We start from the raw sequence: 27,469 nt of genomic DNA, 5'->3' as shown, positions 1-27,469 counted from the left end.
TTTGGTTTTCCATCTTTTTATTCAAGTGCCGTCTTCCAGAGCTTTTGCTTCATCTCTTGCACAAGACAACAGGCCAGAGATTGCTTGGACTTCTGGTGCACTCTACAGTAGCTTACAGCACAGCTTTGCCCTTCATGTATAAAATGGCCAGACATCCCCAAAGCGCTCTGAAGAGAGGTTTCCTTCTCTAAATGCCGAGAGCACTTGAGGAAAAAGCAGCAGAATTCATGGACACGCAATACCCGCAGGAGGACAAAGAAAGCTTTTCCATCGTGGGACAGAATGCCACAGAGCTGAAGACAGCCAGCAATCCAGCAGAATCTAAATTCATTTTAGTGAAATGCATGGTTTTTAAAACATACTGTCCCCTGTAGATATGATTCATGAAATGAGAGAGGAGTCTCCATCCAAGAGCATGGATGCCTAAGAAAATACAGTCAGGACTTTCTCCTGTTTTTGAAAAACTCGACCTTTCCTGCTGACTCCTGAACAATGAGACCTTTTCAGACACAAGCCACAACCTAGGTCAGTCCTAAGGCCCTGGGACGTACGTACTCTACAGGTTTCAGTGGCTCACAAGGATTCAGTTACTAGAATGCTTAATTAATTTTTTGGGGTCGGGGAAAGATGGGGAATGGGACATCCCATTTAAAAACATTTGTAACATATCGAAAAGTTGTAGTAGTATGTGCTACTGTTTTATGTCCTCTGAGATAGTTTAATCCAAACCTGTGTGTACAGGAAAAGAAACTGAGGCCCAAAGAGGGGGTGATTTGCCCCAAATTTCCCCACTCAGGAGAGCCCCTGCCTTAGGACAGGTCTGCATATTGCAAGGTCTAGGAGTTGGCTCTATTCCATATGAATAGATCCAGCTTAAGGGGAAATACTTAATTTTCTATTCTCTTCCGGGTCCAGTCCCACTTGCTAGAGCAGTATGGTCTTCTCCAGGGTCTCCCTGTATGCAGCCAATCTCGCCGCTCCCTAACACTTCTTCCACATTGCTACCAAAGTCATATTCCTAAAGCAAGGATAGGAGGTCGGTCCTCTGCTCAAGGAGCTTCGGGGGCTCCCCACTGACCTCCGAACTCAATCAGGCCTTTCTTCGCCATCTGATTCAGTCTACCCTTCAAGGCTGATCCCTCATCACTGCCCTTTGGACACACTACGTTCACTTCTCACACCCGATCACTAAACTTGCCTAAATATTGGGCAATGACGTTCTCACATTAATATGTAAAGCCCAAGTACCTAGAATGGCACCTTGTAAACAGCTGCTGATTGATTATTAATTAGGATGCTGGGGATGGGAGAGGGGGAGGACGAATGGAATTAATCAAATTTTCTTAGTAACTGACGATTAAGCAGAATGCCCTAATTTCAATCAATTAACTAATCAGAATTTATGCCCTAGTAAATATTATTCAAGAAACATAATTGGTTTATGTGACTGAGTGCCTTGCAGGAATTTTCTCTGGATGGATGATCGATCCCCACCGTAGAGGAAGTAAGTCGAAGAAATTGTCCCAAACACAGAGTGACCCTAGCATGGATTCAGTGATTCAAATAAAACTAAATAAAAAGAAATCACAGAATTCCAGATCCTGGTGCCCTATTTTGTCCTTTGCTTCTTACTCAGAAGCAACAGGGAGAAAAGCTTCTAAGGTTGCCAAGTACTAGGGCCTATAGAAAAAGTATTTTTAATAAAGAGAAATCCTGAGTTAGGAATCTTCTACGGTCAAGGCCCAGCCTGACTTGATGCTCCTCAGTTTTCCCTTTATTTTAATGGCAAGTGGCTACACACAGACTTTGGCTCTTGATTTCTTTCAGTCCCTGAATGGATCATTTTCTAAGGCAAAAAGTGCACACCCACTCACAAACACCTATGCAGACACACCCACATCTTCTCGTGCAGGATCTTTACCTGTAGCCCAGCAATCTCTTCCATCCCACCATAGATAAGACCTCTCCCACCCATTCCTTATTGGAAACAAAACGAAGTTCACGAGTCTGAATGGAAAGAACAATGGAGGCTAGGAGGAAAAGTTTCAAGTCAATGAAAATGGAGGCAGAACCAATAGCTGGACGCGGGCCACACAGTGGGGAGAGCCCAAAGCTCTCCGGCTGCATGTGGTTGCTCAGGAGCGACTGCATTTCTTTGGTGGATAAAACACTGGTGTCACAGCTGCTCTTGCTGCCAGAACGATACGCAGGTGTAAGCACTTTGCAGGTGGGATTCTGCCCAAGGCCATTTTACCTTTCCAGTGAGAGTGTCCACCAAGAACGCTGTCAGAGTGGCGGCTGGGGCGGACAGGAGGGGCAGTCCTCGCCAACTGTGCTCTGCTCGGGTTTGCTTCCGTTATGGGAAAGGAACAAATTCTCCACTCGAGTCAAGAACTCCTCGGCGATGTGGCAGTTGGTCACGCTGCCCAGAGTCTTCCTCAGGCACTCCAAGAGCTGGTTTAAAAGAAAATGTTCAGCCTCAGCACATCACACAACAGATGCATTAAACAGCCCGCAGAGTTGTATGTATTCCTCCCACTGGCTAAGGACGGGCTGAACCACAGGAATTCACGGGATCACACGAAGGATCGCCGCTACAAATGAGCTCATTTGAAGGGGACATCACCTTCGGCAGAAAGGGCGACATCATCCCCAGGGTACAGAGAAGTTAACTGGCTCATCTCTTTAGGGATGTCCCATCTGTCAATGAAAGGGATTCTGGCCAATGACAAAAATCTTTTTTCTACATTTTGCCTCCATGATGCCTTTACCAAAAACCCCCGAAAGGACAGACCAAATGAAAACCATTCTCTTTGAATGGAGTAAAAAACCCATTTGTGACAAGAAGAGATGTGGAAGCAGGAGAAGGTGATATGGTTTTCTTTGATTATATTTATTCTGATCCACTGTCTCTTGGGAGGTGATTTAGTAATGGATGGTGGTTGCTTCTCAGTTGGGCTGATCTGAGTCTTACTGCTAAGAGTTAGACATTACAGAAATGCACATGGGGTTGTTGGAGGAGGTGGTAAAAAAGCACAGGGTCAGCAGCCCCAGGAGGAAGGGGCTAGCTCCACAAACACAGCCTCACAGATACTTTAGGATTAAAATCTATGGTCATTTGGTAACCTTAACTCTGCTCCCCTTTCAATGGGGCTAGATCGACTGGTCAGGGTCTTTCCTACACTGAGGTGCCCACCAGTAGCCATGATGTCCCTCGTGGGGTCTGACCAGGGTGGAGAAGGAAAGGCCCATCTGTCCCTGACCTTGCTGCGGACCACGTCCTGGCTAACTCTGTCACGTTCCTCAAACTCGAGCAGCTTTTTCAAATGAGACACCGCAGGTTCCTTAGTGCGCCTAAATGCTTCTTGTATATCCCTCCCATGGCTCTGGAGGAACTGACCCCCTAAAGCCACATGGAGGAATTTAGGCCGGACCCCCCGCCTGCCCAATGTCCCCTGCTCAGCCCGGGCCATCGCCACATCCAGGTAAGGGTCTGTGTCCAGACTGTCATGTCACTGTGCTAGTTACACCTTCCAATTCTGAGAAAACTCATGGATGTTATGGAAGCCATCGAGGAAAACACTCAACAGAAAAGAGCTAATTTAAAATTCAACTGTGAGGTTGATCAATTGTGAAGTGATCACGGGCAGATTTACACAGGATGCTTTTTATACTTGAGAAAATGAGAAAAATGTCGGCAGCCCAGGATGCTAGTTTATCCCTCAATGCTAACAAGTGTATATTCTAAGGCATCGTCGTTTCATATGTAAGCTTAGGCACCAAAACACATTTCTAATTATCTCTTGGAAATTAATTTTAGAAAGGGAGAAGTAATAAAAGGAAATATACAGCAAATTCATCCATGAAGCATTTGGTGCCATGGGATAACACACAGAGATGAATAGCTTCAGATACTGGGAACAATGAAACCAATTTTTAAAAGGCAGCTTACTTTCTGCAAACAAGTCAGGTCAGAATCCCGGTGAAAGATTTTATCCATAGGGACGCCGCTGTAGGAAGAATATGAAAAGAGAGTCAGGAAACAAATAACAGGAACTAATCAGCTCTGGGGTGGGATGGGGTCCAATTTTACATTTAACTTGGGCTTTCTTTAAAAGCGTGACTTAATGAGGAGCCATGATAGCTCTTCAGTCAGACTATACCTAGGGGAGAGCCGGTATTTTTCAATCATCCATCTTGTTTTTTCAAACACCAATTCCCATCGAGGTTCTCCTAATAACTGCTGTACTTCGAATTTGTAAGGGACACCTAGGAAAATGCACAAAAGTATAATTTTCATCAACCGTTGTTATTTCTTACACTGAAGATCAAGGAGCAGGAGGTCAGCCTGCCTAATTCCCCAGGTCTGGCTGGGTCCTGTCCCTGGCAGACACTCACACTGCTAGGCCAGGACTGAAAAGTCCTATTTCACAACATGTAAAACAATAATAAGCCCCATTACGTGATGCTTTAAGGTTTACCAAGAGCTTCCCCTACAAAAACTCAGCTTACGTTTGACGTGGGAATTCCGTTGTGGAGAAGAGGGATGTGTCCCCCCGGGATCTGAAGTCCATCTCTCCAGCTCCTTACATAATGGATGGGAGGGAGATGGGGTTCAGGGGAGGCTCCCATACATTTTTCTGGACACTGAGGGTCAGACGTATACCAGAAGAGGAGTTATGGGGAAGGATGAGATGTATCCGAATGGATTCCAGTCAAGGGAGGGGAGTCAAAGAGATAATCTTTTTTTCTGCCCCACCCCCAAGTAGGATTCCTGAAAGCATATATGTGTGTACACAAATACATGAGATAAATTATATATTAAACACATATATATAATCTCAAACATAAATAAATATGATTATTTTAAAAATTAACCAAATAGCAAGGATTTATTCAGTACCTATAAAGAGCAGGTACTATGCTGGAATATGGAGAGTAAGATTACTCTTTTTATTATTTTTATATTTATTTATTAATTTTAATATTATTTATTATTACTCCTTACTTTTTATTCATGAACCTTACATTTTATTCATGATCAATGCAGGAGGCATAGAAAAGACAAAAGGTACCTGGAGATGGATGGGAGGGAGGGGATCCTTTACCGAGGAGGAAAGACTAATGAGGGAATCTTCTCCAAGGAGGACTCATCCATTAGTCTTAAACTAATGTTTCATTCTTCACTTCAATCTGCTCAGTACAGTCCCAGGGAACTTTTTTCTTAATTTTCTGGTTCTCCAGGTGAGATACACAAGTGAAGAACCTCAAAACTGGGAGTTACATTCAAAGGTCTTTTCTTGAAAGTAAACAAAACTAGGTATGCTCTAGAGGGCAAAAACCAATTGCTTTATTACTTAGAGGCCCATAAAAGGGAAATGGGGGGAAATCAGAGAGAAAGAGGAGACCGCAATGCCCAGGATACTCCAAGAAATTCATTGAGATGATGGAAATTCATTTGTTAAACACTTCTTCCCTATCTCCTGGGTGAATCTGAATCTCAATTTTGACTAAGAGAGGAAGGAGAAAGAAAAGGAAGAACAAATTCTATTTGTGGTCCCTATAGAGTCAAGTGAAAATATAATTGGAAACATCAACCACATCCTAAAATGCCAAATCACATTATTAAAAATATTTTTCTGATGTGAAGTGCAGCATGTAAGCCAACAAAAACTGCCTTTTAGACAAGTTTTCATGCGCTGAAGTATAGAAAAAGCAAAGAACTTGGGCTCATCTTCTACTTATTAATTCTAAGCCAAGGGCTTAACCACAAGAGACCAAAAGTAAGGAAGAGAATTAAAAGCCAGAGGAAATTATTTTTTCAAGGCTCTTAATTTCTCCAAGCATGCTTAAATGGAACTAAAAGTGAGAGCTCCCTGACTTCTGCAGGGCCCATGACAAAGTTGCCCTTGCCCTGGCGTCCATGATGACAAGGGGGCAAGGAGAAGAGCTGGAACTGAATCTGGTCTGGTTTTTGAATCTTGGCCTAGAGTTCCCCTTGGTCAGTGAGTAAAGGTGACCTGTTTTACCAAATTACTCATTTGGAAATTGCAAAGTAGTGTCCAGTGAAATAAGATCACACACTGTTTTGGGGGCTTGGGTGGGACTGTATTGGGCACTGCCAGGGCACTGGGCTCTCTGCTCTGAGACGATACCTTCCAAACTGGCAATGAGAGGAGAGGCCGATGGCCTGGGGCCCAGGGCCGGGGTGTAAGGGTGTCACAGGCAGGCCCAGTCTCCCTGCCCCGAGGCCTGCTCTCTCCCCACTATCCTAGGCTGTCATACACTAGAGAAGGTATAGATTCTGAACTTCAGGAGGGAAGGAACCAGTACCTCACCAGACCTATTTTAAGTCTGAAGGCCCATCACAGAGGCCGGCAGATCTGCTCCCTGGGAGGGGTCAGAGCTTCCTGCTTCCCCTGTCCCCAAGCTTCCTGCCTCCGCTCCTTCCCACTTCTCTGCCCCTTTCTTTCTCTGAGGAGACAGGAGTAGCCCTCCACAGATGGTCTGGCTCAGCTCGGCCTCCTCCACGAGGTGTTCTGTGCTTTCTAGAACACACACGGCCCCTCACACAATCCAGCTCTGAATCCCTCGGGCAGAAGCCGTGACCGCTGCTGGATTAAGGAAGTATTCAGGAGCCGTGTTCAGGCCTACTTTGGGCCCCACGGGACAAACAGCTTCCCAGGGGACCTGCATTTTAAAGATGCTGTTGGCGAGCTTCGTCGACAGCCTTGACCGGGGAGAGTTTCAGGCGGCATCACATCAGGGAATCAGTCGGGTCTTTTTGGCTGGCGCCCATTCGCTGAGAGACTACTACTTCTCTACTTCCGGCATTCAGGGACCCCTTAGAGCTCTGAACAGGTTCCTTTTTGAGGTGGGGGAAGAAGGGAGCCGCTCCCTCAGTCTGGGTCATTTGTGAGTTGGGGGAGCTCTGTCCAGATCACAAAAGCCCCCTGGGGGCAAACATCCATTATCAATCAGTTCCTCTGCTTTTAAAATTTCAAGTACCAAGGATAGGATATAGGAGGGAGTTTTCATCTGATACTTACGGTAAGAGCCATCTGAACTAATTTCATCACTTATAACCAGACAGGTAATTTGGGAATATGGTAAAGGATTGTTTCGATTATATGGGCTAATGATCATCCCAATGAACATTGCTCCACCTCTGGAGAAATAACTCTAAAACAAAGAGGGAAAAAAAAACACCAGGAAAATGCTGAGTTACAACTATGTAATTTAAGAAGCAAGTGTTTATCCCCACCAGTAAATATAATTAACATCCACAGAAAAGCAAAAAAAATCTTCCTAATTTGCTCTTAGCATCAGAAACAAATAGACACCTCCTTATTCCGGTTGCTATAAATAAGAACCGTCGGCCTTCAGGGGCCGGGGTAATAACAAGCAAAGGGGGCCGGGCTGACGAGCAGGCGCTGCGAGGGCCGAGCTACGTGTGGTGTGGAAGTGTCCTCCCTCCTCCTCGGTTGGGGGGAGGCGAATGGAGGCTGGATTTGGAGGGGGCCTGGTGGGCGGGGAAGGCCGCGGGCAGCACAAGCAGGGCAGGAGGTGTGGGGGCAGAGGGCCGGCCTTTGGGGCTGCTAAAGCCCGGAAATAAGCTGTGGGACCAGGGTCACGACCCCATCTTGGGGAGCTACAGACAGCCCCCCGAGCCGGGGCCAGCCGCCAGCCGCCATCACCAGCCACGGCTTCCTTACTCTGAGTGACCGCACAGTGAGAGCGTGCACTCTCCCTGCTGACCTGGAGAGCCTGTCCCAAAGCTGCACTGCAAGGAGGTCAGGACTAACACACACCGCCTCCCATCCCGCTGCTCTCCACTCGGCTCGCGCCCTCCAGCCCCTCGGTATGTCTGCTGCCTCTGTCTCTCTCTCTCTGTCTCTCTCCCTCTTTCCCTGTCTCCGTTTCTGACCTCTCCCACCCCCACCCACCTGGTATTTGGCCTGAGTGTCAATGTCCCGCAGAGAAGGGTTGGGATCAAAGGCCGGGTGGGAATGGTACCAGCCGACGACACTGTAGCCCCGGTCGGCCAGGCTCTCGGACGCCTGGGTCTGGGACACGGGGTCCATCTCGCACTGCAGTCCTGTGCTCAGACTGTTACAGGGCTCGGCTGCACAGACCTATGGGAGACAATCCTCTCAGATTTCCTGGGGAGAGTGAGCCCGTCCCCGCCTTCTCTCGCCTCCCCATGTACAGGAGATGGCCCCGGGCACCCAGGCCCCCTGCGTGGCGCTCCCCTGGACGGCTCTGCTGGGGAAGAAGGCGGCCACGAGGGCCGGGGCACAGCCAGGGCCGGATGGAAGCGGAGGGCCCCGGCCCGGGGGCTCCCCTGTGTCTCCCGGAGGCTGAGTTAGGGAGCCCAGGCCCTTGGCGGCTTTCCCCAGTCAGTCTGCCTGTGAGCTGCCCTCTGCCTCGCTATTCCCTGGACTTCCTGGGGAGAAATGGGAAAGTTCAAGGATGAAACGAACTGACCTCAATCGCCTTCTCGTCTTCCAAGTATCTTCCTCCCAGGAGCCCAATCACTTCTGCCATGGACACGTGAGCGTGCTACAAGCAAGACGCACGCGGTCAGTCACGACGCACGCCCACCGGGTGACCGAGAGCAGCTGCCCGCCCCTGGGAGGGGGGGAGGGCGCTTGCTGAGAGGCAGCCTGGCTGTAAGAAGGCCTGGGCCTTAATCATGCCCCTTCAAAAACGGGGCTGCCTCACACCCCCCAAGATGTCGGAAGGACCGGCCGATCAGCCCACCGCGAGCTCTTCTGGGGAAGAACATCGGGAGAAACACTCTCAATCAGCCTCTGGCGGAGGGAGTCACGCAGAGCACTCCCCGCCATGCTCCAAAAACAAGAAACTGCCAAATTACAGGGGCTGGTTTGGTTGCAGTTACTCTCAAGGCAGCAGCCAAGGGATATTCGGAAATAAATGAAACTTAATAGGATAACAATGATGATAAACAGTCTGCAAAAACTCACATTAATTTATTCTCTCTAAAATATTGGGAACATGCAACTGTTTGGCTTTTCTCCAAAAGAAAAATCTTATTTTTAGATTCTTTGTAAAGGATAGTTAAGTTCCAAAAACTCGTCTTCCAACTGTCCCTTATGCCTGCAACAAAAATACAGGAGAGCAACATCAGGCTACCTAGCCGTGCCCGCATCCTTACCAAATCCATTATTAAAAGTGCTTCTGAAGCCACTTGCACCTTAAATGGCTCCTGAAATGGAAGGGAAAAACAGCATCAAGACCGAGGCAGGGCCGCCAGCGCCCCCCGCTCTCCCCCAGCAGCCCTCGGGCCCGGCCTGGCTCACCCACGGTGGCCTGTACCACCCTGTTCTAACCCAGCCCCCTCTAACTCTTCCAAGGGCCTCAGTCACAGGGGGCCCAATGAAGGGTAAGGGGGGACGCGTGCCTGGGAGGAGGCTCCGGAGGGCCACCAGGGGTGGCGGCAGAAACATCACCGGGCCCGGGAGCCTGGACGATGGAAGGCCACAAGTGGCCCAGGAGGCCCCTGGGGATGAGATCGGGGACCGCCCTTTGGCTCAGGGGTCCCTCCTGATCCTTCTGGCCGTCTGTGGCAGGTGGGGCTGCAAGGGAGCCACAGACCGGGACGGAAAACACGACAGCTTGGCTCTCACTGACCTGCAGCTCCTCTGTAACGCTACGTAACTTACTGACTTCGTTTAAAGACTTCAGAGATGGCCTGGCCACGGGGTCCAGGCTACCCCAGAGGGGAAGGGCCCCTGGTTCTGGCCCCGTTTAGACACAGGCCGTCGGCCCCATGAAGGCGCGAAACACAACGTGCCTAGGCCCTACCAAGGCCAGTGAGGGGCTGCGCCCAGGGCGGGAGCCAGCAGCGGACACAGAGCCGGGGCCTGAGGGAGTACCTGCTTCGCTTCACTGAAGAGGCTGCAAGGGATCAGCTGGAAGGGGTCGAAGGCGCTGCGAAAGGAAACGTTTCCGCTTTAATCACAACGAGAGGGAGGTCACTGCGCTAAGAACGTCTAAACTGCGGCCTCCACAGGAACGTCACGTGGCAGACAGGCCCACCATCACTTTGGCTGCAGATTACTCTACGGTGAGTCCCAGAGCCCAAATGGGCAGACCCTGGGGGGACCTTCTGCCCAGAGTGCCCCGTGACTCTCACGGTGACGGTCGGGGCACGTGGGAAGGACGAGGCAGGAGCCCGAGCTCCGCAGTTAGACCCGGCCTCCCCCCCAGGTGCCATGTGCGAGGGCCCAGACACAACCAGAGGGACAGCACGGACGGGCCTGGGGGCAGAGGGGAGGGGGGGGGGGGGCCTCAGACGCCCTTTTCTGCCAGGGCCATTGATGGGAGGCATCACATGTGTCCTGCCGGCACGGAGCCCTCGGGCTAAAGGGGCTGCGCTGAAGTTGGCACGTGGGCCCTAAGGGAGCTTTCCCGCCCTCTCCGCTTGCTCAGAGCCGCGGGGTTACCTCCTGGGGAGCCGGGGGGCCCTGGTGGCTTTGGAAGGCCTGCTCTTTTCCTCTTCTCGTCTTCTGGCCAGCTCTTCAGCCGAGAGATGCTGCAAACAGGGAGCAGCTGATCAGAGCCACGAGGGGGGGCACTCCAGAGACCCCCTGCCGCCCCCTCCCAGCCCAGGGGCCTGGCCAGGGGAGGGAGGCCCACTACTGCCGGTCACGCCACCAGTGAATAATGGCCTAGGGCTCCTCCAGTGCTCTGCGGGGTCCCCCAAGGACACCTCTCCACGGCTGGCCGAGACCGTGCTGGGGGTATGGGGGTGATGCTTGTGGGGACCTGCCCTAACCCTGCCCACCTGCTGTGGAAAGACCCCTGGGAACCCCAAAGCCAGAGCAAACTGAGGAAGGAGACCTTGAGAAGAAACAAAGGCTCATCCCTGGGAACCCCATGGCCAGGCTGAAATGACAACCAAGCTCTAAGCACTTATGAAGCACCGATGGTATGCTCAGGTCTGAATGCATAGAATGGGAAAAAGGTGGCAGCTCATGAGAAACTGAAGCCCTGGTGGGGAGGCCGGGACAGACTCGCACTTGAGGTTGGGGGGGGGGGAGGGCGCACAGATGATAGGCAACAAAAGCAGAGTTGGGAGGGGTGGGTTCTGCACAGCTTTTTCTGACCCTTCTTTTTGATGGGGGGGGGGAAGTTGGGGATCCCCTGGAGACCCCCTGAAGGACCTTGCCCAACTTGGCAAACTCAGGGTCCTTTGGTCTGGGACACAGGGGGGCTTCTCCAGCACAATCAGCCAGGTGGCTGGGAGGGCCTTGCTCTGGGCCTTCATGCCCACTCCCCCCTTTCCCCTCACTGGCCTGGCGCTCCCCGTTGCTCCCTCCTAACTCAGAGAAGGACGGAGGACTAAGGAGGGGAAGGACGGATGGCTGGCAGGCTCAGGTACCTCAAACGTCTGTCCCTCCAAGTCCCTGGCGTCACACCAGTTGCCCCATGGGTCTCGCACTCGCCGCCTACGCGTGCGCTAAATAAGGGATTAAAAGAAATCAGACATCATCAATCCATTCAGATCAAATCACTGACGCCCTCCCCCAGTCCGTGCAGTTAGCCGAGCCTAACAGGGTCCTAGCATCGGGGGGATCAAGGCTCCCTGGCTCAATGGGGAGTGGGCTCACACAGGAGTCTGGAGACGCCCGGTATCGTTGGAACGCGATGCTGAGTGGGAGCTGGGGAAACGAAAGGCCGAGAGGACGTGGCGCCCGCCAGCCCGCGGCACGGATGGGAGGATGGGTTGGGGAGAGGCGGCGGAGGGCGGCTCACCATCGACTGCAGCCGCTGCGCTAGCTGGTAGGCTTCCTCGGCGTCTCTTCCTCCTCGGACCCGGGTCCTGTCGGCCGGCTGAGGTCGGTTATACACCGCCTGCTCTATTGGAAACCAGAGACGGTCAGCTGTTTGGGGCGACTGATCCACATTCAGGAGAGAGAAGAAGGGAGTTCTGGGAGAGGGGGAGCCCTGAAGTGTCCACAGCCCAGGCCCTCTTCCAAACCACTGCCAAGAGGCCCCTTTGAATCGAGCCGAGGGCCCACGGTGGCTTGGTGGCTCCCATGCCACAAAAGGAGCTTTCAGAATAACGCTTTTTGGGCACAAAATGTCCACACTCTCAGGGCATTCCCCTTTCTGTCTCCAATCCGGTCTAATCCTTTCCGCCTAGACATGGAAAAGCAACGGCCGCCTCCCTTCCTAAGTGCCCGAAGCCCAGCTATCAGGCTCCAGCTTAATGTTTTCGAGGCTGGATTTGCCGATGAGAAGCGGGTGCCTCCTGTAGGTATCGCTGCCTGAAGACTCAAGCAGAAATGTGCCCCTCAAAGGACAAGGGGATCCCCATCTGCTTTTAGAAGCTTCTGCTCTGGGTAAGTCTTTGGGATAATGCCCAGCACCTGCATTCTGAGTAACTCCACGTACTATCAGGACTTTGCTTTAATTTCCTTTTCTTTTGTCTGACTTTTAAAAAAGAGCACCATTAATATGGGGCCTGATCATCTTTCATGAGAAATCTTCAAAGGCAGGTCAAGAACAAAACGTTGGCAAGCTTATCAAAAAGAAGGTTTTTTTAACTAAGCTTTCAAGAAAATGTCTCTTCTTGGAAGTGATCAGAGATAACATTAACATGCGCTGCGAGGACAAAAGTGTAAATAGATGTAAATAATTTTTTTACCACATCCAAAATTGATGGCTCCTATTAACTCCAGGTACGTGTGTATCCGTCCAATACAGTTAACGTCGCCGCAGTTCTTCAGGCCTGGACGCACCGAGGTCTTGTTCAAATATTTTGGTTTGCAGTTTTCCCTAATATTTTGGAAAAATACAAATGAAAATTTCATTTCTCCAAAAACATTTTAATACCTGCCATTTTTAAACATTTTTCTCTCAGTGCAAAATAAAACTTTCCCTTGCTTTCCCCATTATAAGTTCCTCAAATGAGTGGGTCTTGGAAAGTCAGAAAAGTCCCACAGGAAAAGAGTTCTGGGACAGCTAAAAGATACCCACTCTTCTGATAAGTTCTGCAGCACCTTTCACGTACAGCAGCATGGCTTTTGCAATGGAGTTTCCTCTCCAATGCTAAATTCACTGGATTTCGGTAACTTCGGTAACAAAAGAGTTGGAAATTATAAACATGTGCAAATACTGATTGGGTGTTTTATCTGTAGTTCAAATTTGTTGCTGTTCTAGAGTTGCAGGTGCTGGGATCAAATCTTGCCTGGCTGCTGACTGCCCTTGGGATCTCGGGCCACTTTTGCCTTCTCCATAAAATGAAGGGCTGGGGATTGACGGCGGGTTCTGGGGCCCCTGGGGCTCTTGCTCTACCCTGCTCCTCTGGGTCCTTTTGTCCAGACTGCTTCTGAAGCCCAGGGCATTCTCTCAGAACCGTACTGGCTGTCCAGAACGTCGGGGAGCGAGGTGCCCTGGGACAGAAGACGGTCCTGGGGTCAGGATGTGTGATCCTCAGCCCTGGGGCTTCACTTTAAAAAAAAGAAAAAAGCCGAACTGTCCCCTACACTAACACTGTACTGAGAACATGACGAGCTTCGCAGCGTCCTCCACGACGAGGCAGTAAGTGACCGTCACCAACCATCGGGCCGTAACCGACATTTACGTGGTGCTCCGTGACACCGTCTCTCATCTGCTCTGGGTCGGTCCCACCTCCCAGACGAAGGGCCCGAGGTGCAGAATGCAGCCGCCCGCATTCGGACCCAGGCCCTGACTTGGAGCCCAGTGCTCTAAGCACTCCCCACAGCCTTTCAGAGCCCGCCTCCTCTCTTCTAAGACATCCCCCGCTTTCCTCACCGCTTCTTCTCCCCTCGGTGTCGGGGAAGAAATGCGCGGCTCTGTCAAAGGTCAGCGTGGGACCCTTGAGCCCAGCGGGAGGGGGCGCTCACACAGACCGCCGTCCACATCCAGCCAGAAGACAGCTGGATAACACAGGATCTCGGGCCCCAAAGGGGAAAGAAAAAAAGATGGGAGACACCTGGGGCCTCCCTTGGCGAGCTCTCAAAGATAAACATGGACATTTAAGAGCTGTTTTGGGGGATGAAGGTCAGAGTCTGCCCCCGTCTGTGGAGCTGGAGTGCTCTGGCTCCGAAAAGGAGGAGGTCTGGGGACCCCTGGGCGATCTCTTTTACCCTCTGGGCCTCCATTCCCTCACCTGTAAAATGGGAGCTCAAGCTTCCCCCACTGGGGGTCTTGGTGTGGCTCAGTGACACCTGCCCTGAGAGTTCGGTCTCTCTAACAAGCACAAAGAGCACTAAGGTTACAGGAACCTCTCCCGCCCCACAGTGGATCTGAATGCCTGCTGCTGGTGGGGGGCCATGGCCCAGGGCACCCCACCCTGGCTTGCTCTTCTGCTTGCCCTGGCTTTGGGCTCCACACCTCAGACAGCCGTTGGCCAGCAGTTCCCCTCCTCCCCCTTTTCTTTTACCCCTTTGGCCCCTCACATTTCACAGGGACTGGTGGCTCTCCCCCCACCACTGCTCACCTCCAGCTCTGCTGCCAGGATACCTCCCTGGTCCACCTCCCCACCTAGTGGTCCCCCCCCTTAGCTGTTCCAGAGGTTTTTCTTGTTAGAAGGGGCCCAAGGCCAGGCACTGCGAGTGGCCCTGGCTCCTTGTCAGTGGCTAGCGGCTCCTCACAGGCCCTGGATTCAGTGAGACCCAGCCCTGGCCCTCCAGGTGCCGTGGGAGCCTAGCCCAGCCAGTGCTAGTCAGCAAGCTCACCGCCCTTCCCCGACTTCCTATCATCAGCTGGGAAAAAGCCACAATCTTCCTCTCGGGTGCCCCCACCCTGATCCTGTTGCCGTGAAGGTCCCCATCAATGTCCCAGGCGAGTCCTCAAGGACTTTCCAATAAGTCTCAGATTTTTCCACCTTTCCCCCTTTGTTGAGATCTTCTCTGCCTCCGAATCTTCTCCTGATCCCTGTTTTTGCCTTTTATAAACTCTCCCCACCCTTTCCGGCCCAGCCCAAGGCCTGCTCTTCCCAAAGCCTTCCTGGAGCCTGAGCATCCCTTCCTTGGCTGGGTCCATGCGGTTCTAAGAAACAGAAAGGTTCTGCCTATTTTCCCCCCATCCCCTCTAAAAAACAGGTGCCGACGCTGGGCCAGAAGGCACGATGGCCGGAGCTTTGGGAAAACCGGACTAAACCAGGCCTTGGGAGCACCGTGAGCCCTGCCCAGTCAGAACTCTAATTATTGTTCCCCTGGACCAACAGGGAGCCAGAACCCTCCCCCCTCTCCCACCATCTCCCCTCCCCATTTCGTTCAGATTTGCTTTTGTCTCTTACCACTGATCCAAAATGTAATTCCTGATCTTCAGGTAGCGCTCCGGTGTCTTGGCTGGGCGGCCCTCGAAGAACTCGGGGATGGCCTGCTTCTCCTCCTCCTGGATGGTGCCTCTGTTGACCTCCACCTCCTGCTCGGGCGCCTTGAGGGGCTCCCCGTCCTCTGCGCTCTCCTCGTCCACTTGGCAGGAGGGAGGGAAAAGCGCCTGGCGATCGAGGACGTCCTTCGGCCCCCGGCTGGCCCCCTGCTCACCGGCCCCCGACGAGGTGCTTCCTTCTGTGCCGCAGCCAGGACCAGACGTCCGCTGGCACATCCGCTCGCATCCCCCACCGTTGCTGTGGGGCTTCTGCAGCCAAGGAGCCATCCCCGAGGCGGAGAGCTCCTCCTTCTGCCCCCGGGGGGCCCCGTGAGGGTCATTCCTGGGAGCGGCAGAAAGGGCGCAGTCTTGTCGCTCGGGAGGAGGGGGCCCTTGGGCGTCCGTCTTGTTGGGAACATTGAATAAAAGAACATTGCTGGGACTCCTCAGGGGCACGGGGAAAAGCTCGTCCGAGTCATCGGTGATGTCCACCTCTTCGTCATCGGACAAGGTCTCGATCTTCACAGCGTTCAGGTGAGGGTCGGCCCGCCCCTGTAGGCCCAGTGAAGCCCAGGGCTTCTCCGCCAGCAGCTCCTCCGGGCTCTCCTGCTTGGGCGCGCCCTTCCCCACGACACCTATCTTTGAGGCATTTAAAAAGCAGGAAAAAAAGAACAAGAACAGGGAGATTTTACAACTTAAATAAGAGGCACAAAACAAAGAGAACACCATTAACCTCAGTCGCAGGGGTCCCCTGGGTCGCACACACGCACACACATGCGCGCACACACACAGACACACACAGATCTCTTGCTCATCTGCCTCTCTCATTCAGAATCTGGCCCCTCAGAAGGAGCACGTGCCTCAGTTTCCCTTTCTGTGAGTGATGTCAGGCAGGGGCTCCTGTGCAGCCTCCAGAGGAGGGCAGGGTTGGGGTGCTGGTGGAAGGAGTCTCAAAGCATTTCCAGGTCTGGGGGGTGGGGGGTGGAGGAGGGAAGAACCAGAGGCCTCGTCCTTGGCCGGGCGCCCCCCTCTGGCCAGTCACCTCCCCATCATCTGAAAAGGCGGCCAGGGCCTCCGGGCCTTGGAGCTCCAGATCCCTGAGCCCACGTCGCCGGAGTCCCAGCCCCGGACAGCACCCCCCCGAATGGAGAAGATGGCAGAAGTGATCAATTCAAGTCCAACCCTCACAGGCTCCCCCTGGAGGAGGTGGAAGTTGCGTGGGCAAACCCTGCTCAGGCGGGGGGGCGGGGGGAGCTCAGTAAGTGCCCAAACCAGCCACACTTTCTATGGTTTATTTTGTGGCGATGACTCTGGTGGGTGAGCAGGACCACCCCCTTACTACACCCAATGGGGGGGAGGGGGTGGCTTCTCCCATTTCTCTATATGTCATGAGAACTACCCCATTGACATCCTGCTTACCTTCTTCTTTAAGTGCTGCCTGGCGTAACTCCTGACTTGTAAAACGTTGCGACTTCCTATCAGTTTGGCAATTTTGGTCCACCTCCGGCCAAACCTGGCCTGCCACACCAAAAAGAGAAATTTTAAAATGTTTTGTCAGCTTGGAAATATAGCCTGGACAGGTAGATTTTCTAAAAAACTAGAACTAAAAAAACCAAAAATAAACAACAACAAAAACCACCATGAAACTGTTTCCGCTTTCCTTCTGAAGCTAATGAGGAAGGTGACAGTTAATTAAGTCGTAATTACTGCTGACCCGTGAAAGCTGCTGGCCCTGTGCAGTTAAGTGGCACAGACTGTGCCCCCGTGGGCAGCAGCAGCCTCATTTATAAAGCAGAGATAACATTAGCCCCACTGCCCAGGATTATTGTGGTGATAACAGGAAATAGCAGGAGAAAATACATTGTAAACCTATAGACAAAACCAAAAAATTTCAGGATCTCTATACACTAAGCAGTGCGAAATAATCCCAGTTCTGTGGGATTTAAGAAAATAAATAATCCATTAAATCTCTATTTGTAAAAAATCAAATAATAATTATTCATGAGAAAAGAAAATAAGACCAGGTCTCAGCTTTTCACAAGGGCAGTGGTGGGTGATCAGCGCTAAGGCTTGTTCCCTAATCTCCTGAGGACACTTGTCTATACTGATACTCTACACTCACTCTAAGATCAGTCCATAGGGAGTCTTTGAACAACTAAAATACTGACAAATGGCTGCCTTTGTGCTCAGGAAAAAGTTGGGAGGAGGAGATGCAGTTATATCTGCTTTCAAATACTATCACAGTGTCTTAATGAAGACAATGTTATAAAAAAGCTCATTTTTAAAGTTTCATCCACATTAATCTTATTTGAAAATCTCATAAATGTAGAAACAAATTTCCAAATGCATGAAAAGTTCTTGTTTTGGACATTCAGCAGTATTTAATAGTAAATACACCCTCCACGTACTTTTTTCTCCCAAGGGTACAGGGAGGGTGTTTCACAATTGGATTGGTGTGTGCAATTTTTTCACATATAAACTAATCCTTATGAAGCATTTATGCAAATAGGTCGTTTCTGGTTTCCAACTAAAATGAAGCCATTTTGACTGCTTTGTAGAATTCCAAATACTTGAATTAAAATGAAAATTTTAGGCAACTAGCGACCCAGACAGGCTGGTGTTAGGTAAAAAAAACTAGGAGGATTTTCACTTTTTATCTTGATACTTGGCATTGTATAGTCTAATTTGTTTAGGTTTGTTCTAGGCCAGAAAAGACTTCTTTTGTGGATTAAGGCTGCTTAAAATAAATCACAATGATTTTAGTGGCTTACCATGTCAGACATCCTATTTTAGATCTACCTTATTATTTCATTCATCTCCATAAAAATGTACAAGTTTTTTGAGCTAGAAATACATAATATTTGATCCCTTTACTAGCAGTTAATCACACTTATCTGTGTCTAGGAACAACCAGAACTTCTAGAATAATTTATCTGAAATGATAAAAAGCTCTTCTTTACCAGGCCTTGCTCAAAAAGCTCTTTTTCTCCCACTGTCCACTTGACTGAGTGACTGGCTGGCTTTGTAGGTGACTGAGTCCTAAAAAAAAAAAAAAGGGGGGGGGGAAGGTTACATATAAAAAAAAAAAAAGATTGCGAATAAACAACTCATATTTGATATAATCAGAAATCTTATGGTTATGGGTTGCATTCAAATTCTGAGGCCTGAATCAGGGAAGATACAAATTCAGGGACACTTTATAGGCACATTTGGAGGGCAGGGGGGGAAACTGGGGTTAACACAGGGAAAAAATCATGAAGGAACCAAAGAACAACAGGCAACGGGAACAGGAGCCATCAAGTGGGAAGCAAGACTAGGCAATAACCGCTACATCTTCAGATCAAAAAAGAAACAGGAAATCTTGGGACTTGGTTCCACATTTCTTAGAAATCAAGTTCTCTTCCTTCCCCTTTTCCAGAATTCTGTCTCCCTCCAATCCCATCTCTTCTGACCCTTTGGAATCTCTACTTTTAATTACTTTATGTAATTAATGACAAAAAAATCAAATGAGATATAGCAGTTCCATACATCTTTGGGCTCCATTTATTATTTTTAGCACTTAGTAATGTCTGCCTGTCTTTTATCTACTTCTCCCTAAATAAATATATATTGTCAATGGGCTGATAATGTCTGCCTGTTTTTACTTCTTGCTAGATAAATTTATATTGTCAGTGGGTTCGTTGACAATATTCACTGCATGACCTTAGGAATGTAACCTAAGCTGTTCAAATTAACTTTCAACAAACATTTACAATACTTAAAGAGACAGCCAGGGCTCAGATGTCTGGCGATTACAAAACTACCTTTACTATTCTATGCCTCAAAGAGAAACAAATGGCCTTTACTCCTTCAGATGAACAGAGAGGAAACCTGCAAGAACTTTTTAAGGAATACAAATGTATTCAAGAGAGAAGAAATATCTTCCATAAGAATATTCCCAATTCTTAATTTGGGGGGTAGCTAGATGGTGTAGTGAATAGAGCACTAGCCCTGGAGTGAGGATAATCTGAGCTCAAATCTGGCCTCAGACATTTGCCTTCTTAACTTGTTTTTGTTTTTGTTTTTTTTTTTTTTTTTCCTGCAAAGGAGAATGACCATTAGACTGGAAATGACAAAAGAATGATGAGATAAGGAGAAAGGAGGGTCACTTAACCATTGCCAGTGAAAGATCTGGAAAGAGAGCAGAGGTCAGATACTGGAAAACAGCAAACATGACCCTTACTTTTAGAAAAGGAAAGAGAACAGGGTCTACACACATGCAATGAGTGACTGACTCCGGGGACAATCTGAGATGGCTGGAGAAAATCTAGAAAGGAAGTGGGGATTACAAAGAACCAGCACTGGCTTTACCAACAGTAGGGAGCCAGACCAACTTCATTTCCTCTTTTGACATGATTACTAAATGAGTGCTTGGGGAGAACAGCCAGAGACAGTTTAGCCAGATTTTGGTAAAGCTTTTCCTAAAGGCTCTCGCACAATTACGGCCGAGAAGATGGAGAGTCATGGCTAAGACTAATACAACCAGAGAGCTGCAGAGGAAATTGGACAGTCAGCAGTAAACGACCTAACATTTCAGCTTCTTTAGCTTTCAGAGATAGAAAGCAGTTGTGAAAAAAGACCTGAGAGTTTTAGGGGCTTGCAAGGTCAGTGCAGTCAGCAAAGGGATACTGGGCAGCAGTAAGAGGAGCTCAGCTTCCAGAACAGAGGTGCCATGTAGTTGCCCTCATTCGGAGCATCTGCCCAGTTCTAAGAACCGCCGAGGAGCCGGAGCATCCAGAGGAAAATCCAGAAGGTGGAGGGCAGGTAACTCCTATCTTAGGATAAGCTGAATGACAGAACGGGACATGTGTAGCTTGGACAAGACTCAATGGGACCCGACAGCTATTTTCAAGTGTTTGAAGGGCTGACCTGTAAAGGAGCTGGTGTCATTGTGTTTGGCCCCAAAGTGCAAAACAAGGAACGGGGCACGTATTCAGGTCGAGGCAAGGCAGCCTGCACGTGACAATAGGTTCCTTTTGTGCTGGGGTCTGGGCTTGCAGCTGCTGAACTTCCTTCTACCTCCTCAATTGTGGGGTTCTGTACTGAATTCCTTCTACTTGCTTAAACATTATTTTTGTTATCCTGGAAATCCAATGAACAGAACCTCGACTTGCTCTGTTCAACTTAGCCAGCTTTTTTGCCTATGACTAGATAAATAATCACTTTTAAGTTGTAATTGTCATCCTGAATCCAACTTCTCTGACTGACTTATAATGTATCTTGTATACAACAAGCCCTTCATGTTGGCTGGCTAAAATTAATTGCATTCAAAGTCAACTAAAAATGATCTTCATATTCTTATATTTCCTAAAGAAATGCAGCTTTCTCTATATCTCACATTTTTACATATCCCATGCTTACAAGAATTTAGTCATACAAAGATTTACAAATTACTTTTAAGAATAATGCGACTTAACTCATATGCTCACAAAAGGCTTTGAAAAAATGAAAAGTACATACGTGAGTTTTCCTGATTTTTGTGGACTGTAAAAGATAAAAAAAGAAGAAATGGTTGATGTAATGAATTTTTTCAAATTCACTGCCTTCTCCCAAGTTTTACCCAAGTGATTTTTTTTTTTTTACCTTTTTGTGTATTTTTTATTATTTTCCTTATGATCAAGCCAGATTTTGCCTGGAAGTGATTTGTTAGACATATAATATCTGTGAGGTTACTAAGGAAACTGTCTGAAAACATGAAGTGAAAAATGATGTCTTTCACATACTTCATGGAAATTATTATCTCCTGAATGAACATCACCAGCTTAAGTTGAAAATGCAATGAGTTGCATGTTATTACACGGGACCAAAATAGGAATTAAACAAATTTTTCTATATTAATATACAAATGACATAGTATATTATAGAACCCATTCTTATCTCTAATGAATTGATAGCTAAATTTTAATGGCATAAAGAGATGCAGAGTTCTAGCAAGACTTGACCTAGGCTATACTTGAATGTCTGGGAAGGATGAGAATAACAGCTTTATTCTCTTTGCCTCTCCTTCTGCACTATTTTATAAGGCACATAGGATAATTAGAATATATTTCCCTCACACCAACTAAAGACTCTAAACCTCCTTTCTCTTCAGCAAGACGAATTAACCTTTTGTATGGCAATACCTTTGACATTCTGCAAAAGGTAGGCTTCCTTCCAAGAATTATATTTTAAATGAATACAATAAAATATACAGAATTACAAAGGAAATTAAAAGTTAATAAAATTAAAGATGTAATTTTTCCTCCATTCAAGTTCAGACCTGTGATCTGTGGTCTCTGGATACCAGGTTAAGAATCTCTGCTCCCTGAGGGTGCAAGGAGGTCTGGGCTATTCCTTTGTCATGTTAGGAAAATGCCCCCAGCATCCCCACAAGTGTGTGGAAACTAGCCAACTGGACCACTTGCAGGTCAACGGAATTCCACACCTTCATTCTATCTGGCCAAACATCTTCAGATAGCTACTGAGATGACTTTGGGACACTGATAAAAGAACCTAATGAAAACCTATCATTTTTTCCCAGGTAAAATGAAGACTGCCGATTCCTGGACTGGAACAATATCTCCTGAGGATGGAGTGGGCGTGGACTAAAACAGAAGCTCTGATGTCATTACAGCAATGACCGAGTATTTGGAGATCAGAAATGGATCATGGTGGAGGAAGCCCAAGAAAAAAGATGAAGCCCCCCCACCCCCCAAATCTAAAATGATTATGTGGTTTGAACAAGGCCACACACAGCCAGTTAGGAGCAGAATGAACACTTGAGTCAAGGCCTCTTCGCTTGCAATTGGGTGCTCTTCCCACCAAGCCATACCATCGCTTACTACATCCCTTTTGAAATAAAAAGACCTGATTGCTTCACTTTTGGGGCATTTTGGTGTTTTATTTGAGTCCTTGAAGATTAACTAAAGGAGGAACGATCAAAAAAACAGACAAGAAAGGATGTATTCACAAGTGACAAGGAAGCAAGAGGCCGGGCACAAATGACAACCTTCCCTAAGAGCATGGCTGAGTTCAAGATGGTCTGGCCAAGAGCAGCGCTACAAGTTTCGATTCAAGCACGTTTCACAGGAGGCTGCCCATCTCAATGTTATTCAATATCAATAACATCGTGAACACGTTACTGCGACAGGATCCGGACAATCACTTATCGAGAACATCACGGCTATAGGCCCACCCGTCTTAAGTGTAACTATGTTTTTTTAACCTCACGTTTCCATAGCATTAACAAGCATTAGGCAGAAAATGCTTGAAATGGAGAGGTGCTCCCAGTTTCTGAGAGCTACGACAGATTTTAGACAATGCCGGTCTTTGGAAGTGAAAACTTAGTTTTTGTTGAATGAAACACTCTACTAACATTCAGAGACCCAGAGATCAGGGAGATCTCTCAGGTGAGAAACCCTACAGAATGACAATCAGTGACTTCTGGTCCAAATTTTCTATTTGTAGCTTCTACAACCTAACTTGATGAGTTTTTTCCTCAGAAGCATTAAAGGATACTCTTCTTCCAGTAACATTTTCTCGATGACAGCCCTGTTCTCAGCACTGATGGTATTATCCAGAGTCCAAGGCTATTAAGAAAGAAAGATAATTTTTTATACTAATTGATTTTTGAGATTATCTGCTATATCACATCAGATAAAAATGTGTGATGTCTAAGTGAAACCTCCCGCTATGCTCTTCTTCAAGATGAAAAGAAACAAGGTTCCTTATGTTGTTTAAACCAAGGAAAATCTCCCAGGGTGTTATCCGCAATGGCTGAGAACAGGGACAGAAGCAGGAAAGAGTGGTATTTCAAGATAGGCATATCTCTCTCATAGGCATATCGTAAAAAGCAAAAGGGCACAACCCTCTCATAAAGCACTTACAATGAGGCCATTATCAGTTCTCCAGGTGGATTCAAGGTAGTGATCTTGCTGTAAAGCAGATGCTGTATTTTCATGGCTTCTGTAACAGATAAGAAAATGGGCACAGAGATGCTTAAAAGGGAGCCTGGCTTGGGGACTCTCCTGGGCTGCCCGATGCTGTCTCTCATTGTTTGCGGTGCAGCGATGGATCTGGCTGCGGCCTTCGGGACCTGCCTCCACAGCCAGAAGCCGGCCCCACAGCAGGCGGGTACCTCCCGAAGACAAGGGGTAGGTATTACAAGTCCACCTATCCCCACCTCTCTGAGGGGAAACCGAGGCTGACTCAGAAAAGCCAAGGGCTGACCCGCAGTGAGGAAGGGCCGGAGCCAGGCCGTCTCCAGCGCCGCCCCCGCCCTCACACGATGGGATCGGAAGATGACAGCGGCCGGGGCTGCTGCCAACATGAATTAAAGCGTCAAGAAAACAGACCCGTTACCGACGGGCTGGTCTAAGCACGAAGAGAGACAGAAACGTCAGAAGTGGGAAGTGTCGGCCAAGAGCCGCAGGGAGCGGGCGCCGCCGAGGCCGGTCAGACAACACACGGAGGGCAAAGTTCAGCTCGGAAGCGCAGGGAAGGGACAGAGCTGCCCAGCAGGGCAAAGATCCCGGCGTCCACGGCACGGGAGAGCAAAGGATGAGCTAAGGGCAGCGGGCCGGAGGAGAGAGCGGCCGGCAAGCGTCGGAAAGGCCGAACCAAGAGCTGGGAGAGAAGCGCCCGAGCGGGGCTCGTGCCCAGAGAGGCTTCCTAGCAAGCCGAGCTGTGTGTGGTCCTGGGCAAAGCACCTAATCCAACGGGCACCACTTTCTCATCTGTGAATGGAGAGGTCAGAGTGGCAGTTCTGGGTCACCCTCCCCCAGGGCTTCCGGCACTTTCACAAAAGGAGGGGGCACATCAGCCCGCGCCTCCCAGCAGCAAATCCCCCGAATCCTGAATCCCAGCCAGGCCCGGCCTGGACCCCTGACCCCTGCAGCCCAGGACAAAGCGCTTGAGGGTGGACAGATTCTTAAGACTTGGACTTGAGTTCTGGGGACTCTAACCCCACCGGGGGTTTTCTGGGCAGAAGTACTGGAGGGATTTGGCAAATCCTCCTCCAGCTCGTTTTACAGATGAGGAAACTGAGGCAGGGGGGAAAGGGACTTGGCCAGGGTCATCCAGACAGCATAGAGTCCTGGAGTCCTACCCACTGTACTGCCCTGCCCGCTGTGCCCTCCTGCTCCACCCCCCATGCCGCCCTGCCCGCCGTGCCCTCCTGCTCCACCCCCGATGCTGCCCTGCCCACTGTGCCCTCCTGCTCCACCCCCCTGCCGCCCTGCCCGCCGTGCCCTCCTGCTCCACCCCCCATCCTGCCCTGCCCGCCGTGCCCTCCTGCTCCACCCCCGATGCCGCCCTGCCCGCCGTGCCCTCCTGCTCCACCCCCCCTGCCCGCCGTGCCCTCCTGCTCCACCCCCCCTGCCCGCCGTGCCCTCCTGCTCCACCCCCCCTGCCCGCCGTGCCCTCCTGCTCCACCCCCCCTGCCCGCCGTGCCCTCCTGCTCCACCCCCCCTGCCCGCCGTGCCTGCCGTGCCCTCCTGCTCCACCCCCGATGCTGCCCTGCCCACTGTGCCCTCCTGCTCCACCCCCCCTGCCGCCCTGCCCGCCGTGCCCTCCTGCTGCACCCCCCCTGCCGCCCTGCCCGCCGTGCCCTCCTGCTCCACCCCCCCTGCCCGCCGTGCCTGCCGTGCCCTCCTGCTCCACCCCCGATGCTGCCCTGCCCACTGTGCCCTCCTGCTCCACCCCCCCTGCCGCCCTGCCCGCCGTGCCCTCCTGCTCCACCCCCCCTGCCCGCCGTGCCCTCCTGCTCCACCCCCCCTGCCCGCCGTGCCCTCCTGCTCCGCCCCCCCTGCTGCCCTGCCCGCCGTGCCCTCCTGCTCCGCCCCCCCTGCTGCCCTGCTCACCGTGCCCTCCTGCTCCACCCCCCATGCCGCCCTGCCCGCCGTGCCCTCCTGCTCCACCCCCGATGCCGCCCTGCCCGCCGTGCCCTCCTGCTCCACCCCCCATGCCGCCCTGCCCGCCGTGCCCTCCTGCTCCAGCCCCGATGCCGCCCTGCCCGCCGGGCCGCTCCGCTGCCTTAGTGTACCACAGTCTCACTGGGAGACACCCCGGTACCTGACCCTGGTCGGAGGCGCAGGGGTCACGGGAGAGCCCACAGGGTCAGGCGGCAGCCGCGGCTCCGCAAACCCTCAGGGCCTGTAGGCCGGGAGGGGCCTGCCTCAGTTTCCGCCTCTGTACAAGAGGCGCCCGCCTCCCGGGGGTGGGACCTCGGTCCCTAGCTGTAGGACGGTGCCGGGCCGGGGCCAGAGGAGGGAGCACACAGGGGCACCTTTCCATGTCACAGGCGGGGAAGGGGAAGCCCGCTCGGCTCACGCGCCGTGACCCTGACAGGGATCCCGGTCCGGGTCTCGGGGGCTCGAGAGCCGGGCTCTGCCCGAGCCCGCCCTGACCTCCCGCCGGCCCGCTCGGTCCCAACCCCGGCCTCACCCGCGTGGAGGAGGAAGCGCCGTCCCTGGGTCCCCCTCGACATCCACATCCGCTTCCTCGGCAGCCATGATCGCGTCTCGCGACCCCGCCGCGGCCCCGGGCGACCCCTCGCGAAATCCCGCGAGACTTAGGAGGGCTGTGGTGGAGGGAGGAAGCCCGTCACTGGAGAGAAGAGGCAGGGGGCGTGGCTACTCTCGGGGGCGTGGTCACAAGGGGGTGGGGGAACTACCAGAGATAAGGGGCGGGACTTCAGCTCGGAGGCGGGGTTACAGGAAGGGGGAGCTAACGCGAGGGGCGGGGCCTGGCGCCTCTAGCGGAGCAGGGAACCTGAAGAGAAGGGTGGTTCGGTGAGGGAGGGGGGGCGCGCTGAGCTGGAAGCCGGGAGGTTCTGAGAAAAGTGGGCGGCGGTCTCTGCTGTCTCCGCACTTCTGATTCCGTGAGGCGGTAAACGCGCCCAACTGCCCGCCAGCTCGAGTCCTTCGTGCCTTTCTATTTTTTTCCTTTGAATTTATTTTTGCTCGATAAGCATTAAATTAAATTTTATTCTTTCCGCCCAAACCCCCCGTTTTTCTTATTCCTGTCATTCACTTTTTTAAAAAAATAACTTTTTATTGCCAGAACCCATGCCAGGGTAATTTTTTACAGCATTATCCCTTGCACTCACTTCTGTCCGATTTTTCCCCTCCCTCCCTCCACCCCCTCCCCCAGATGGCAAGCAGTCCTTTACATGTTAAATAGGTTACAGTATATCCTAGATACAATATATGTGTGCAGAACCGAACAGTTCTCTTGTTGCACAGGGAGAATTGGATTCAGAAGGTAGAAATAACCCGGGAAGAAAAAAAAATGCGAACAGTTTATATTCATTTCCCAGTGTTCTTTCTCTGGGTGTAGCTGCTTCTGTCCATCCTTGATCAATTAAGGCTCTCTTTGTCAAAGAGATCCCCTTCCATCAGAATACATCCTCAAACAGTATCGTTGTTGAGGTATATGATGATCTCCTGTTTCTGCTCGTTTCCCTCAGCATCAGCTCCTGTCAGTCTCGCCAGTCCTCTCTGTATTCATCCTGCTGGTCATTCCTTACAGAACAATAATATTCCATCACGTTCATAGACCACAACTTACCCAGCCGTTCTCCCATGGATGGGCAGCCTTTCACTTTCCAGCTTCTGGCCACCACAACCAGGGCCGCCACCAACATTTCTGTCACTCATTTTTTAAAAGAAAAGCAACATAAGAAATCGGCATGACCAAGCGCCCTCATCCGGCCCGGTCCGGGTCCCAAGCAGCGGCTTTGGATCGCCTGGGATCGCTCTTCCTACAGATGGGGGCCCGACGGGGGGCGGGGCAGGAGCAGGATCGGAGAGCCAGGAGAGACTTCCAAGTCTGTCTCATCCAAATGGCTCATTTTACAGATGGGGAAACTGAGTTCTGGGGGGGAGTGGGACTCCACCAAGGTCAAAGGGCAATAATAATGTGTCTGGGGTTCAATATCACTTTGTTCATGAAGGACTTTCCAGGTTTCTTTTTCTGAGAGCATTTTGCTCATCATTTCCCATGGAACAATAATATTCCATCGCAAACAAATGCAGGGGCCGGTTTTTCCAGAACAACAAATGCAGAATAATTCCATTGATTG

General features: G+C 50.6%; 1 protein-coding gene across 3 annotated transcripts; it reads right to left on the bottom strand.

The window, feature by feature from the left end:
* Positions 1 to 25,948, bottom strand: MYSM1 (Myb like, SWIRM and MPN domains 1). Of its 3 annotated transcripts, XM_051999573.1 has the most exons (20): positions 25,831 to 25,948; positions 23,274 to 23,352; positions 22,906 to 22,976; positions 20,992 to 21,069; positions 20,869 to 20,892; positions 18,330 to 18,408; positions 16,789 to 16,887; positions 15,296 to 16,008; positions 12,677 to 12,807; positions 11,782 to 11,885; positions 11,408 to 11,485; positions 10,470 to 10,558; positions 9,900 to 9,954; positions 9,179 to 9,229; positions 8,488 to 8,562; positions 7,947 to 8,135; positions 7,050 to 7,182; positions 4,164 to 4,269; positions 3,953 to 4,010; positions 1 to 2,454 (listed from the first exon to the last, which is right to left on the bottom strand). In XM_051999573.1, exons 1-20 carry the CDS (start codon positions 25,896 to 25,898, stop codon positions 2,287 to 2,289), a joined length of 2,448 nt encoding a protein of 815 aa, XP_051855533.1. In that variant the 5' UTR covers positions 25,899 to 25,948; the 3' UTR covers positions 1 to 2,286. The 3 variants fall into 3 exon arrangements, with proteins under 3 accessions (XP_051855533.1, XP_051855534.1, XP_051855535.1); XM_051999574.1 differs by lacking the exons at positions 20,992 to 21,069; positions 22,906 to 22,976; positions 23,274 to 23,352 and having other exon boundaries at positions 25,831 to 25,947; XM_051999575.1 differs by lacking the exons at positions 20,869 to 20,892; positions 20,992 to 21,069; positions 22,906 to 22,976; positions 23,274 to 23,352 and having other exon boundaries at positions 25,831 to 25,947.
* Between the last annotated feature and the right edge of the window lie 1,521 nt (positions 25,949 to 27,469).

This window comes from Antechinus flavipes, chromosome 4, assembly GCF_016432865.1.
Source record: "Antechinus flavipes isolate AdamAnt ecotype Samford, QLD, Australia chromosome 4, AdamAnt_v2, whole genome shotgun sequence".
Lineage (NCBI taxonomy): Eukaryota > Metazoa > Chordata > Mammalia > Dasyuromorphia > Dasyuridae > Antechinus > Antechinus flavipes.
This window is presented reverse-complemented; position numbering and strand designations above follow the sequence as displayed.

Coding starts and splice junctions, on each gene's coding strand:
- MYSM1 (XM_051999573.1), bottom strand. CDS start 25,898: ATGGCTGCCGAGGAAGCGGATGTGGATGTCGAGGGGGACCCAGGGACG. Junction 20,893..20,991: donor AATAAAAAATACACAAAAAG/GTAAAAAAAAAA, acceptor TATCTTTTACAG/TCCACAAAAATCAGGAAAAC. Junction 12,808..15,295: donor AATTACATTTTGGATCAGTG/GTAAGAGACAAA, acceptor CCAAAATATTAG/GGAAAACTGCAAACCAAAAT.